General features: G+C 33.7%; 1 protein-coding gene across 3 annotated transcripts in view; it reads right to left on the bottom strand.

The window, feature by feature from the left end:
- Nucleotides 1-12,910: 12,910 nt before the first annotated feature.
- Nucleotides 12,911-15,940, bottom strand: part of LOC106134299 (histone-lysine N-methyltransferase PRDM16) — a 66,460-nt gene continuing 63,430 nt past the window's right edge. For all 3 annotated transcript variants that reach the window (XM_060948786.1, XM_013334307.2, XM_013334306.2), the window contains exon 8: nt 12,911-15,796. In XM_060948786.1, the coding sequence (XP_060804769.1) occupies nt 14,042-15,796 (1,755 nt within the window). In that variant the 3' untranslated portion in view covers nt 12,911-14,041. The remainder of the gene's footprint in view (nt 15,797-15,940) is intronic.

Here is a 15,940-nt window from a genome sequence, read left to right on the forward strand (position 1 = left end):
AAACATTACCACATTTAAAACAGAGTAATTACATTACCCTGTTTAAAATTCATAGAACCAGTTTCGAAGCAGCGAAGAATTTAAATTTATTGGCACTCAAAGATTGATGCGCATCGAAGGTAAATTCTAAAATTGCACACCTTTTACGGCAACCCAAACAGCCAGATAATTACTCTAAATCTATTTACTAAACGTTAATTTCGTTACAAACTGTTTTCAATCCATCACTTCTCAGGTACTCGTAAACATCAAGTGAATAACGCATTCCGATAATCCATTTACCCGATTAAAATCGATTAAATTGATCCTTGTATATCGTTAACATCGATCCTAGTCCATGCGTGGACGCAGCGCAGTATAGCGTTGTGACATCTTCTACATTCCGAGCATAGAGTCGCGTACGATTGAACTAGAGAAAAAGATTTACTCCCTTTTGTCCCAAAGTAAATGCAGTATTATATAGAAATCTGAAATTTTATTAATGCTTAAGTATTTTAAAATACAAATATGTTGATTAATTAAATAAATATACATGTATAGGACAAATCACAAGTCAGATTCACACATCGTAGTTGCGCTTTTATTTTCAAAGGTTATTTGGTTTTCAACTTGAATTTCAATTTTGAAGCTTGTATACAATGTTTTTTTTTTCTTCTAAAAACCATTTTTTTTTATTTCCTCTAATAGTTAGGCAACTTCTTTATTCACCCTACAATAGCATTCCCATCACATCGGCTTAATAGGATGGAATATTGTTTAAGAACAGTTTTTTATTTAAAATTGGTATTATTTGCCCCACCTGTAAGTCGAATAAGGTACATCCCAACCTTAACTCCTATCCGTACGATTTCGTTAGGCGTTCCAAAGTTGATTAAAACATTTATGGATTGTAAGTATGGCCAAAAATGGTGGGATTTCTTCATGCTGATATCAACTTTTTGGGATGCTGTCTGGGAAAAATTTTTTGCAGAAAAGGGTGATCGAGATATCCCGTGATTAGTATGTCCAAGGCTTAGCATAGGTAAATTTTCATGTTTTATATAGGTAAGTACCAACATTTTAAGATAGATAGATAAAATTCTTTATTACACCATAAGAGTAAAATAACAAAACAGACACAGATGATACAAAGTCGGACTTATCGCTAATTCAATCTCTTCCAGTCAACCTTTGGGTGGAAGGAAAACAAACTGTAACAGGAGATTGACGTTGGCGCAGAGCAAGATAAATAAATACTCAAACATTATATAATTCAACCAGAATATAACTAATAATAACATTTATCAACTACAATTATAATAACATATATATAATAATGTGCCGTGTGGTTCCCGGCACTATTACAAAAAAGAATAGGACCACTCCATCTCTTTCCCATGGATGTCGTAAAAGGCGACTAAGGGATAGGCTTATAAACTTAGGATTCCTCTTTTAGGCGATGGGCTAGCAACCTGTCACTATTTGAATCTCGGTTCTATCATTAAGCCAAATAGCTGAACGTGGCCATTCAGTCTTTTCAAGACTGTTGGCTCTGTCTACCCCGCAAGGGATATAGACGTGATCATATGTATGTATGTATGTATATATAATAATCCCGTGTGGTTTCCGTTAGAATAAAACCACTCCATATCTTTGCCATGGATGTCGTAAAAGGCGACTAAGGGATAGGCTTATAACTTGTCACTATTTGAATCTCAGTTCCATCATGAAGCCACACAAGCTAAACGTGGCCTTTCAGTCTTTTCGAGATTGTTGGCTCTGACTACCCCGCAAGGGATATGGACGTGACTTTATGTATGTATATAATAACATATACTTAGGATAGAGTAGAAAGATAATGAGCATTCCATAAGTCATTTCCTTTGGAAAGGACATATAGAGTAACTATATTCCCGCCGAAGTGAAGTACTATACGCGTGCCAAAACGAGAAGCAAAAGCTATTTAAATAAAAACTAATAAAAATGTTCTTTAACTTTTCATGTGCTTTAGTAACTAAAATTACAAATTATTTTTCTTACTGACACGTACTGATAAGATACTTTTTATCTCTAAATTCCATCAGTTCACAGAGGAAATGTCACCTAAATTCTTAAAAAGATGCTTCATATCAAATACGTATTTCCAACAAGCGTGTTGAAACATAACACAGAATGTGCACATAGAATTTGTGAGCAAAAAACCTAAGATTCATCCACGCTGGACAGTTTTTCTATCGTATAATCGCCTGTACCACCTTATAAAGAGTAGGTGCGTGGCTAAATAGCGCGAGTGTAGCTTTAATACCACGTAATTAAACATTCATCTGCACTAATTGATGCTTAAGCTAAGGCAGGGCTGACCATTATCAAAAAATTTTGCATTATTAAAGGAAATTTTTTAATAATGTGACGACATCACTAATGTCACACACCAACGGTCAATCTTAGCGAATACAATGACCCCCTTAGCCAATAGCAGCGATGAGTCTAAATCACGCAAACAAAAGATTTTACGGAGTGGAGCATAAACATAACCTCCGACTCAACATCGTCGGAGTCGCGGTTCCCCAAGCATAACACCTAGCCTGGAAGATTTTCCCTTTGGTGGCGGTCGAACCGAATCTAGGCTCCCGCTACAATAATAATTAATGTTTTGTACCCAATATGTGGTGTGGCATTAATGCGGATAACGCCGAAAGAGTGCGACATTTGCTGCATTATATTTTTGAAATCATTATAATTATTTCAGAATTATTACAATATCAGCCCTACTGCAGTTCAGCCCAATATAGCAAGGTTTTTTGCAGTGTCAACGATCTGCTTGAAAAAAAGGGCAAGCATATCTAGTTAATACATGTATGTTCCGTATATGTACTATTTTTGATAATTTTAAGAAAATAATCACATAAGAATTAAGTAAATACTTCAGCATAAATATGCTGAAGACGACTATACAAAAGCATCAATATCCTTTCTTTTTTCTTCCTCAGAATGCAAACGGTGGAATCGACGGAATTATGTACGTTTATCTATATTCGTATTTATGTATGATTTTTTCACTTTAAAATTGACATCTATTTATTTATCTGTTTACTATTTTCTAAAGGTTGACTGGTAGCAATTGCTATCAGTATAAGTCCACCAAGTCATGTAAGTTCTGTTTGTATTTTTATTTTAAGATATCTTTATTAATTATTATACAACTTATGTACACAAAATCTGAAGGAATTTTAAAATTATTAGTCTTCTATTCTGCCATAATTTTGCAAGTTTTATTAACCACTCAGTGGGTGGTTAATAAAGATATTACTTTTTTCGTTATCATTCTTTTATCGATTTAACTGAACAATCGCTGACTCATTAGACCTCGTGGTAAGTGAAGGCTACATGACAACTTATAACACAATGTTTTTCGGCTTATTTTCTTGAGTACTAAAAACGGTTCATTAGTCGTCATTTCTCAGAGAGAATATCTTAAAGTGCGCCTACCATCACACGAAACTACTCCCTCCCGACTGATGTACTGTTTAGTTTTAACCTGTAACCTTTGCAGGGTAAAACTTAACCGTGTTAGATGATGGTTACCAAAATCCAGTTCCTGAATATGGAGGTTTCCTCAAGATATTTTCATCGCCTTACGAGTATCGGTGAACAATTAAACAATTATAAAAAGTATTACCTCTTTAGTACTAAATCCATATAAAAGCCTCTAAAAGCCATCTATATAGAATTCTCCGACCCGAGCTACAAATAAGATCGCGAGCGACACGTCATGCGGATTGTGGAGATTAGGTCAATTCGAGAAGTCGCGGTAATGTTTCTATATTCAATCTTTACTTTGAATAAATAATTTTAAATAATATATACAGGACAAATTACCCAAATGGAGCTAGCCTTGAAGAAAATTCGATACTTTTGTTATGGGATATTAACTCCACTACCCAGGTTAATCAAAAAATATAGCTTTTCTGATTGGCTTAGTTTTGGACTCGAGATCTGCGGTTCTGAGATAAGAACTACCACTGCCCCATCCTGAAAGAATCATATCAAGGTTAGGGGTAGTAGCTACAGCTAGGTACAATGGAAAAACTTCTTAAAAAAAAGGAATGTCAAAGTTTATTTCAAATTCCACGTGAACAGTAAAGATTTTTTAATTTTTTCCCATGTTGTTAGAGTTTAATTATAGAAATTTTTACCGTTAACAAACGGGTAGTTTTTCGATGCATTTAATAGTTTGAGATGAGAATTTCATCCAAATCCTCTAGTGCATGCCTGCATGGAAAAAAATCACCACAATATGCACTACATTCTGGTGATTTTTTTTCCATGCAGGCTACATTAATGATGAAATTCATATTCAGAAGTAGTGGACACGAGATAGCCTATCGCCTAAAAGAAGCATCCCAAGTTTGCAAATATAACAATTAAAATGGGTCAAATACACAGACATCAACAGTAATAAATCGCGGAACACACGAGCTCGCGTGCCGGGGTTGCGACACCGCCGCGCCCAGCCAGTGATGTGCGTGGCGCCACTCGATATCGATATATCGACATACTTCCGCGTTCTATCATGCTCTCATTTGTGGTTTGTTACTGTTATAAGGTCGTCAATAAATTTAATAGAGATACAATACTTTTTTAAAGTTCGCTTACCCTTGCTTGTGTGTGACAAATAAAATTTTATTTTGACTTTTCCGTATTTCTCATTAAAAATATACATACGCATTTTTAATTTTAAAACCTATATTGAATGTAAATCTCGATAGCTACAACAACAATTGAATACTTTTAAAAAATCGCCATAAACAATTATTTAAAAAAATTATATTATATATTACGTTAATCACAAATTAACCACAAAATTTTTTTGAAAGTTTAATCAAACTATTACAAACGGCAATTCAGAGTAGACACATGAGCGCATCACTAGTCCAAAGAGATAGTACAATAAGATGTTTGTATTTTAAGCCATGGTAGCACGCGCTGAGTAGCCATTATAGAAATTTCCACCTATTTAATTTACATTGTTATACACTTAATCTTTCAAGTGTATCTTGTTGCAGCAATTTAGGATTAAATGGAAAATAAAATAAAAGTGTCACACAATCTAAATACCTTTCACACAAAGCATATGATTGCATAAAGATATGTATAAAACAATAAAAAATTAACTAATCGTCTCTATCTTTATTCTTTTTACGATTTTAATATAATTGTGATTTTACATTCGACTTTGAAAAACAAAATATTTTTTTGCTTCAAATGTCACAGACTGTTTAACCCATAATTGTTTACCTCGCAGACTGCTGCTGGCGACTGCTAGTTAAATTGGTGAAAAATAATAATGAGGCACGAACTTTAAACTGTGAGCTAACAAAGTACTTTGTAGCAGTGTAACAGAGCTTATTACAAGATTGAGGCGGTCACGAATTACATCTCATTGTTTTATTAATTGTGTTGGCACTACTGCCGTTCCGACGATTACTTGTACCGATATAGCGGCAGAGCTTAGACTGCGTTCACATCACTAGCTGAATAAGAAACCAATGGATGACGAAAACATATTTTACTCTATTTGTTAAAATTTTAATTAATACAATAAAATCCTTTAAGTTACAGAAGTGACTGACGCACAAGCAAACCTACTAAGAATCTATTTGGATTGGGGAATTTAAAAGCACTAAAAGAAATGATCATACTGTGTTCCCAGAAATTAACATTACCCTTTCTACAAATAAGTAACTTAAAGCATAATCGTAAAACCAATATTATGACTTGTCTACTTGTGCCTGTGGACTTTTATACTTGAAAAATCAATATTGAAAATTAGTAAATTGATTTTTTAGATTGAAAAAAATATCACTCCTTTTAATTTGCAAAGTTTAAGCCAATTATGTAAATACACCCTTAGCATGATATAATCTGTACCGCACGATCCATCACGGACTGTCAAAAGTACTTAAATCAAGTGAACCTTGTGTTACAAGTATTTTGAAACTTCGCACGAAATAGATGTTAATTAGTTAATTAACGTCCGGTTGTCATTGATGTACCTATAATAACAATATCTATATAAAAGTATAATAATAATCAACTGGCAAACATCGTATTAACCATAATCCCATATGTGTTAGATTACGAGAATCTAAGTTTGCGGAGGTCAAACGGGTGTAGCTTCATATAAACTTAGTTCATCCAGGGTCGTGACCATAGGCGCACCCCGGGTTCTTCTTCGGAGAGGTGAGAACGCAATCAGAACTCCCGCCAGAAGGATAATGGTGACAATGGGCTATCAACCTGTCATCGCCTGGATCACTCAATTTCCGATCGATTTTTACATTTCAATTCCATCATTAAGCCATCTTGCTGAATGTGAGCTTTAGGGTTTTTTGGGCTCTATCTACCTCGTTAGGGATAAAAAAACCAAAGATATGTAAAACATCTTCAGGCTCTGACTACTCCGTAACGGATAAAACAACGATAAATAAATAAAACATTATAGAACTCCATATATAAGTATTGTATTAATAAAAAAAAATACATATAATGTTTTTATCCCTAATAGGGAAGGCAGAGCTAATAGTGACCAGCCTCGAAGGCCACGTTAATAAAATTGATATTCAGACAGTGACGGGTTGCAAGGCCTAGCAAATATTTTTGTCGTGGTACATTTCTTAAATGCAAGACCCCGCCTAAAGCCCGTTGTAACAGGATGGAAGGAAGTCGCAGAAAAGTCAAAAGTGCCGAGAACTACACGGCACATATTTATAAAACAAAACAAAAATTCACATGATATCGTTAGGTCATGATATCATATTTTTTCCATCCATCCGCGTTTGTCCCGTACATCCGCAATGTCAAACAACGCGTCATATCAAGTAATTAAAACGGATGTGGATAAAATATTATTGTTTTAGACTTATGGGGACTGGTGGGTTCGTATCGCTTGGTGGTCACGTGGTTTCGCCACTATGAAATATTGGTTTTCGTACTAGGCAACTAAAGCATAGATTAATAATAATTGGTTTAGGCAGAAAATACTTGATTAAAAACTTCTTGAAGTAGTTATGTACCGTATTGTCACTTGCACGCTGATAGAGAAAGTAACTTATAGTCTAAATTATTTACATTAAATTTATTACATCATGTTTATCTCATGAAGACATTATCTAAATATTAGAAATATTAGTTGTAAAATGCATTATTTACCTATGGTCATTGAATAGTTTTATTTATATCTGCCATATAAAAATACATCTTTACTTAAAAAGTTGACAGTAATTAATGAAACCTGAATTATAGCGGCAAGGAACATGTGTTCTCAAAAAAGCTGACATGAAACCCATACCCATCTTGACAGTAAAAGATTGAACAATAAAATCATTTGGAGTAAGAACCGCTAATTTACCTTTAGTGCGAAACCTGAATTATTATGAATCTTACTGTAACGAATGAGAGTCCCTTTTAAGAATCCGACATCTAAAGACTGGTACACTTAATGACATTAAAGGTGAATCAATTTCTTGACATTTTGTCACATCTCAATCATGATATTAAAATGTTTCACGTTCCCATTCTCATGATTTCAATTGAAAAACTTAACGTCAGTGAAAAGTTAATGAAGTTCTTAACGACGACGAACGAACAGAAAGATTTATTGCCAGTATAATGACTGGTGGTTAAAAAAAGGAATACAATATACGTGAAGAGAATTGCACCGAACTGGTTTCGCACAAGTCGCCTATAAAGGCGCCAACACACGAAAACACGCGTATATAAAAGAAACCGCTGAAAATCTTTGGCGAGGTTTTCAAGATCAACTGGCAGCCAGTAAGTTTTTTACTAAAGTCATATATCAACATTTAAGGTGTCGATAATTTTGTCCTTAAAGTAAAAAAGTTAATTTGGAAATTGCGGTATATCAAAAGTTACCATATAGGTAAACGTAAAACGTTTTAAACTTATAGATAAACGTAAAACGTTTTAAAGATACGTGTGCACAGGATCTTATTTTGTGGTCGAATGTGGAATTCACATTGACTTGATGATACTCTTAATGAAACATCCTTTTTGCGAGGCATTTTATTTGCTACCGTTTTTTGTTAAAACCATTTGATATATTTATATTTTTGTTCATATCGATGCTTGTAAAAATCTTACGAATCCGTAAATTTATAAAATAAACACGAGAGGTCGCAAATTTTTAAATTTGTGAAAATGTAGATGTAAGATACCTAATACAATTCATCTCTCAATTTCATCATTATTCATCTTCAATATTATATAAACTGCTTCTTTAGTAAGATAACTTTAAAGAGATATAATTTTTAAAAGAAAACAAATAACTTTCAGAAAAAAAATTGACATTATTTGCCAAGTATTTTTTCAATTTAATATTAATAATAAAATAAAATTATTATATTTAAGAAATCTTAGTAAACCAATCTATAAAAACATTGCCAAGCATTTATAGTATGTATAAAAAAGTATCTTTAAAATTAAACATGTGAAAAATACTAGTAGGTATCAGCTAAAGTAGCAATCCAAGTAGAATAGCATCATCTTACAAACGGTAAGATGATGCTATTCTACACAAGCATGCATTCATCTCTGGTATTTTGGTTTTCCGAACATAATTTACTTAGGCATATAGAACGTAATTAATTTGAAAAGATGTCTTGAGGCCTTGATGTGAGACAAGTAAAAGACTGATTCAAATTGAAAAAGAAAAACCAACATCCATGACAGGACTTAAAAGAGGCATGGAAAAGGCATATCATGATGATATACTAGGCACGACAAACATAACCCTAATACGAGTAAAATGTCCTACAAAAAGAGTTATCGAAATAGGTTAGTTTTTCTTTCGTTAGTCCTTTTACCACAGCTTGGTAAAAAGAGTATTTTAGAGCGTAATAAATAACAAGCTGAATTTCAAAGCAACTAATAGGACATTTCTTGTATGCTGTGCCCCGCCGTGGTAGGACGCACAATGGTAGCCGTGTCAGCTCAGTGGACCATTTTATGGAAAGCGTGGGCGTCCAAAGGTGGAAGTATAGTGGGATAATTTATAACACATAAACTAACGTTTTGTTAACCGCTTATTAAATTCAATTTACAATAATGTAAATTATTTACCATTAATGAAACTGACAAATGGATATTATGTTTTGAATTCTGCGTGGTTTCCGGAACATGTGGAATTCCCATTCTACATGTCTTCCTGTGATATCGTTAAAGGTGACTAAAGGACAAAACACTATAGAGGACATTAAAAAAAATCCGATGGCGAAGACAGAGACTCAACGAAGCAAAACGTCGACTTTGCAAAAAAAAATATATTTTAATTTTCGATAAAAACAACTCAAAATTTCTGTAAGTATATTGATATTAAAGCAAAGTGTACATTATATTTTTGGTACTATGTTTTATTAACAGTGAAATAGGTTAGTCACTTTTTAAATTAAATTTAAAAGTTTGTAATTTATTTTTTAATTAATTTTATCTTTTTTTATCCTAAGTAGCCAATTATTCATACTTGTGGCCACATCTTTGTTTGCTTCGTTTCTCATTGATTGAATATCAAATTAATCAATATCTACTGCAGTAGGTACACACTCTGGTATTATGACGCAAGACTTCGCTCCGTGCTTTTTCATTCCAGAGATAACTTCATTTTTTTATGTACATACATACATACATAATCACGTCTATATCCGTTGCGGGGTAGATAGAGCCAATAGTCTTATAAAACTGATGGGCCACGTTCATCATTTTGACTTAATGATAGAATTGAGATACAAATAGTGACAGGTTGCTAGCCTGTCTCCTAAAAGAAGTATCCCTAGTTTATTTTTATGTACATATATAGTATCTTACATAACATGTAATCACGTCTATATCACCTGCGGGTTAAACAGAGCTAACAGCCATCAAAAGACTGAAAACTATATAAAATTAATATATGAAAAGTATATAGTAAAAGATTAAAGATAAAGCCTTGGTGTGTCGTCAACATAAAGAGTATTCCCGTTCGGACTCCGCCGGTCAGCGGAGGCGGCTTTTTAGGCATCCTGTGAAATGTTAATACGCCAGTTAATGCGATAACAAATACCAAAAGAGTACACTGTATTTGCGCGGTTGCTTGGTTTATCATTTTCATTAATACATTGTGTGACCAAAACCACATACTAAATCGTTTATATTACTTATTAGTTGTCCCAAATTGTCTTATGCTTATCGATACTCATAGAAATAATTATTTACATTTGAATGTCTTCATTCTATGCAGAGTTATATTTCGTGCACTTACTTATATTTGTATTTTTGTTTGTAAGGAATAAATTCCAAAGCGACGAACCTGATTTCGATTAGATAAATTTGGGAACTCTTTGCCTTTGTAATTTGTGAAGATCTATCTGTCTCTACAGATAGACCTTCACAAATTACAAAGGCTGCTTTAATCCTAGGATTTGTCAAAATTACTGAAAAAAATTCGAGACACCCCGTTTATTATTTTCAATCCCGGAGTATTTTCACTATCCTGGGTAACTTTCATTTTTAATGTAGCCGTATTTTCAAAAAAATATAGAAGTACTTTGAGCATATGGCTTACATAATTGTAAAGATATTAACAGTTGTCTTGTATAGTGACGTTATCAATGAGAACAAAATAACTAGAACCTACCCGGATTTGGCCGTCAATCCTTGAAGCGGATATCTCATAAATGATTGATCTAATTTATAAGTTAATCTGTGGGCATTTCAACAATTACATACATTATCATAATGACGAAGACACTTGGTACGAGTATATCTTAAAACAATGTTATAATATTTTCTACTAGATAGATCATATACTCTATAGATCATCGAGCAATTAAAGAATGCTTAATTAAGCATCTTTAAAAACTCTAGTAAGTTTTAAAAACAATTTTACGTTACTTTAACATTACTGAATCTCTGACTAACAGGCTACGTAAAGTTAAAACAACACATACAATACATATGTAGCTGAAATTTCACACGGGCATTCTATTGGAGGTGTGAAGACGCAGCAAGCGAGGATTTCCCGAAACTCTCGGTTAACAGTTAAATATTTTAGTAAGAGCTGGAAAAACTGTTGTTTTCGTATAATTATTTAAATGTGGTACTTAATTTATACAATACATATTAATAATTAAGAAATATCAATTCATTTAACATTTTTCAATAGAACCCATTACCTTGCCGTTTAAAGTAAACAACTTTACCACTACCACACTACTCTTTCTAATCAATCAAATATTTTATTACAGTCATCTCCGAGCATTTAAGCCTTACACGAAATACCTTTTTAATTACCTAAACACCTAGGCAGTTCATACAGTTAAATCTAGATTAACCGCAAGGCGTGCCCGGTCTCAATAACTAACTATTACGGGTCTACACCACAGACATAGGTCTATATAGATACCACCAGTTCCCATCTGTATGAAAGTCTAATTTGACAATTTGTTCTGCTTACTGCGAAAGTCGCTTATCCTCAAAAAAAGAGTTAGTTTTAATTTGACCTAATGTTTTCTAACGTATTTTAGGATTTTTAGGCGACGGACTAGAAATCTATGTATGTAATGGTATAAATCATTCTTACGTATAGTTGAAGTTAACCTACAAATCCATTCAAGACTGTTGGATCTGTCTACGCCATAAAATGTTATATTAGTATGTTATTGGGTCTATTATAAAACTATTTTCAATATTCATTTTAAGTTTCAATGTATCCAGGTAGTTCCATAGTCATTAAGTCAAAAAGACTGCAAATTTCATAGACAGGGTTTTTTAAATTTCTTTTTTATTATTATCGCATCTGGAAGTCTGGACAATTTAAAAAAATAAAGATGTGAGATCGGTTAATGGTATCATTTTTTTACATAACTTCCGTAAAAGCGATTACGGTGTCTTCTTATTTTGCTCAGCAATTTGTTAAGCAAAGTAAATACATACAAACGCGGGGTCTAGCTATTTCATGTCTCTGGTCTGTACCATCGGCGAGCTGGGTAATAAGTGTAATTATCCTATCTGCGTCCTTGCTTTCACTGATAACGGTTCGAGGTTATCTGTTATATAATAGAGTTTTAAAGGTTACAATCATACTTCGCCAAACAGATTGATGATATTTGAAGGATTTCAGAAATAGCGGACGTATAAATATTCTAAAGAAATTATTGATTATTTTATGATATAACTTTAATACAACATATAGACAATTACATAAATCTTTTTATAGGGTTCATTTGTATACTCGTAATTATTTTTAAGGACTCGATTGCATCAAGAAGCCTTCCTTGTCTGTCCTTAATATGTGTATATTGAAGAACTGAATATAAATGAATATGAATAAAATTGTAAATAATACAAAATAAAACCTTGAGAATTCCATTTTTGATGTATTCAGATTTTTTAGTAAATTCCATTGGTAATAATAAAAATAAAAGAATCAACTAAGTTGTACCATTTTATTTTCAATGCATTACAGTAGACATCTTGCGATTGAATTAAAAATTAAATTACAAGTGTAGATTCGCTTCGTGCGATTAAACCTCTTAAATTAGTTTATCTAGTGCCAAGTGATCGTTACAAATGGTAATTAACATCAGAAATATTGCATTTTTATTACAAGACAAGGAATTAAGTACAATACGTTCAAAAATCTATATTACATTCCTTTCTATCAATCTATACAATGGATAATGAAAGCTAGTTTGATTAATGACTTACTAATAAAAACAAAGATGCTCCTTGCTTTTGCTAAGTACGATATTTGTATGTAATATCATCTCTACGTGTTTTCCTCATGCTATATTTCGTAACCTGGGTTCAATTTTTCTTTTTGTAATCACCTTTATCATCAGAATATATGTAGTACTAAACTAGATTAATTAGTGTACCCAAGTTATAACGACTATTGTAGCAACTAATATTATAAATAAAGTTATAATTTTCATTTCATTTTATATCTTTCTTGTGATTAGTAAGCCATTTCGGATTCCTATTTTGATGAAAATATGAAACATCGATTCACTTATATCAACTAATTCAATTACTGATTCATAATACAAATGTCTAAACATTTTGAGCTTTGATTTCTAAATACATGATATGCTTCCGTTAATTTTGTAGTTTATTTACAAAAATAACTGTATTGATAACAAATTTAACAAAATATGTTAGTTTATCTAAAAACGTGCTTACCTAAGAAAAATTATGTCCAAATTTTGACTTGTCGGAAATATCAAGTAGACTTTGTAGTAATTTAAAAAGAAGCTTTGGTAGGTTTCGACTAAAAATAAAATTAATTTGTATCAATTTAAATAAATAATTTTAGAATTTAATGGAAATTCTACATAAGAAATTTTACAATATATTTATTTATAGCACATCTAAGAAACTGATAGAATGTGGAAATATTGATAAATATGTACAATTTTAATAATATTTACGTTTATATTATTATCTTACATTTACACTAGGAACAAATAATCAATTAACATTATTAACAATAAGTAATCCTACTTAAGCTTTAATACTTACTGGTACCTACGTGTTGCAATGTAAATTAAAATAGTAGATATAGAAACATTATCAACTGTTTCTCAGATAATTATTATTCTATGTTTGAAAGTATGCCCTATGATATCGATAGTAAACTAAAAAAAAATTCCAATTTCGCTTTGGATTATTTATAAGTAATGTCACTGGTGCAGATACTAAATGATTCCGATATTACTGAATTTCAATAACTTCCTCTACAGTGATTGCAGTTCTCTTTAACAATATCAGAAGACAGAGGCCAGAAAGCTTTTGCAGTTTAAGTTAAATATGAATTATTACTCAGTATCGATAGAACAACAAGTAGTCAATGTCGTTCTCTCATACCTCCGAGACTACTTTGATATTTCATTTGATGAAATATCTACAGAAATATTTACCTATAATGTAAGATGGCCATATAAAATTGATGTTATTCAAATGGTTGTTGCCAGAGCGGCGGTGGAGGTGGCAACGAATATAGTGGAGGCTATGTGGAGATCGCGAGCGAGGGCCGCGGCGGCGCGTGCGGCGGGTGCGCGGGGAGCGGCGGCAGCGCGCCGGCGTGCGCGCCGCTGTGCGGGGACGACGGGGGCGGGGTGCCCGCGCTCGGAGAACATGTCACTTTTCCCATGAAAGATCTTATATCATCAAAGTACGCGTCTTCACGCTCAGTATCGGCCGAGCTGGGTGAATCACCGCCTTCCGCTTCATGCTTCTTCAAGTGCCGGTCCAAATTAGTTTGCTGACCGAAACACCTATCACATAAAGGACATCTAAACGGTCTCTCTTTGTTATGAATATTTCTGACGTGACGTTGCAAATTAGATGAAATTGAGAACGAACGCTCGCAGTACTTACATTTGTACGGCTGTTCTCCAGTATGTGTTCTAAGGTGACGAGTTAGGTTGGCGCTGCGAGGAAATACTTTTCCACAAAATTTGCAGGCGTACCGGTCTCGAAGTTTGCCAGAACCGGCGCTCAGTTCTCGAAATTTAGCATATGCACTAGGTTGCCGTTCTGGGCCATCAGTACCGAGAAGTGGGGATAAAAAATTAAACGGGCTCGGAACGTAGGGTGAATGTGTGGAGCTCAAAAGCGAATCAGCAGAGTGAAAAGGAGGAAACCTAGGTCGATACATAGCATCAATAATGTTATTATGCTGTGGATGGACGGGCATCGGAAATGCTAATGGTTGTGAAACCATGGCCGGCGAATCCTCACGTTTTGTCTCCACTCCCTCTACATCTACATCCGTCGTGTCGTTTTCAGGAGTTTTGCTTCTTTCTGTGGGACTTTCTGGTGGAGAATAAGACTTCACGGATGAGTTGCGAAAGGAACGATCATCATTTTCAGCTTCTGAATCTTTATCACTTTGTTTTCTTGATACAGATAAATCTAAGGGTTGATCACTTTGGTCTTTCTTATGGTCTTCTTCTACATCAGAATATTCAGAATTTTTATCTTCACTCGTGATACTTTTGGATAAATCTTTAGGAGAAGGTGAAACAGATTTATGTCTTTTCATATCATTATTGTTAAGTTTCAGTGAAAAATTAAAGGGTGACTTGCGTTTTAAATCTTCTCTTTGAAAGTTGAATGGTACAATGGGAGATGGCATTGTCATAATTGGAGATGGGCGAGGCTGAGAAATATCTTCAGATGAAGGTGGAGATTGTTTGTAAAAACTTTGTACTTTAGTAGGTGTAGCCCTGTCTGAAATGTCGTTATTTCGCCTGTTTTCAAATTCCATTTCTTTGTTCTTCTTATCATCTATGGAGGTGGAGCTATCAATACTTTTAACAGATACCCGACCATCTTGTTGTTTTGATACCAAATTTGCATTTGATAAAGCAATGTCGTGTTCCATTGCCAGTCTTCCTTGAACATTGAACAATAATGGGTTCAAAAAATCTGGCTGGCAAGCAGCTGCCGCAGCCGAGAACAGTGCTGGGTAGTAAGTATTGTATGGTAAAGGTAATGCAGGTCCCCTGTATAAGGGAAAAGGGTTTGGATTATTTGGGTTATTCATTCCGACGTTTGGTAGAGGAGGTATCTGGGGTAGTCCCTGTGACATCTGACCGCGGAGGTTGACGCCGGCAGATGCGGTGTCACAGAACCGCTTGTGTTTAGTGAGTGAGGCGTAGGAAGTGAAGGACTGGCCACATTTGCCACACTCGACGAGAGCTCTGCACGCAACGTGCATTCGCTTGTGACGACACAAGTTGGAAAATTGGGTATATGCCTGTAAAAAGAGAAAGTTAAAATTAAAATAATCTATCCACATAAAACATATACTTTTACTAACAAATTTAAATTTAGTGATATATAAATTTGAATTAATTATTGTATTTCAATTCCATTTCAGACTGTTGAAGACTGTTGGTTC

The sequence above is a fragment of the Amyelois transitella genome, chromosome 17 (genome assembly GCF_032362555.1).
Source record: "Amyelois transitella isolate CPQ chromosome 17, ilAmyTran1.1, whole genome shotgun sequence".
Classification (NCBI taxonomy): Eukaryota; Metazoa; Arthropoda; class Insecta; order Lepidoptera; family Pyralidae; genus Amyelois; species Amyelois transitella.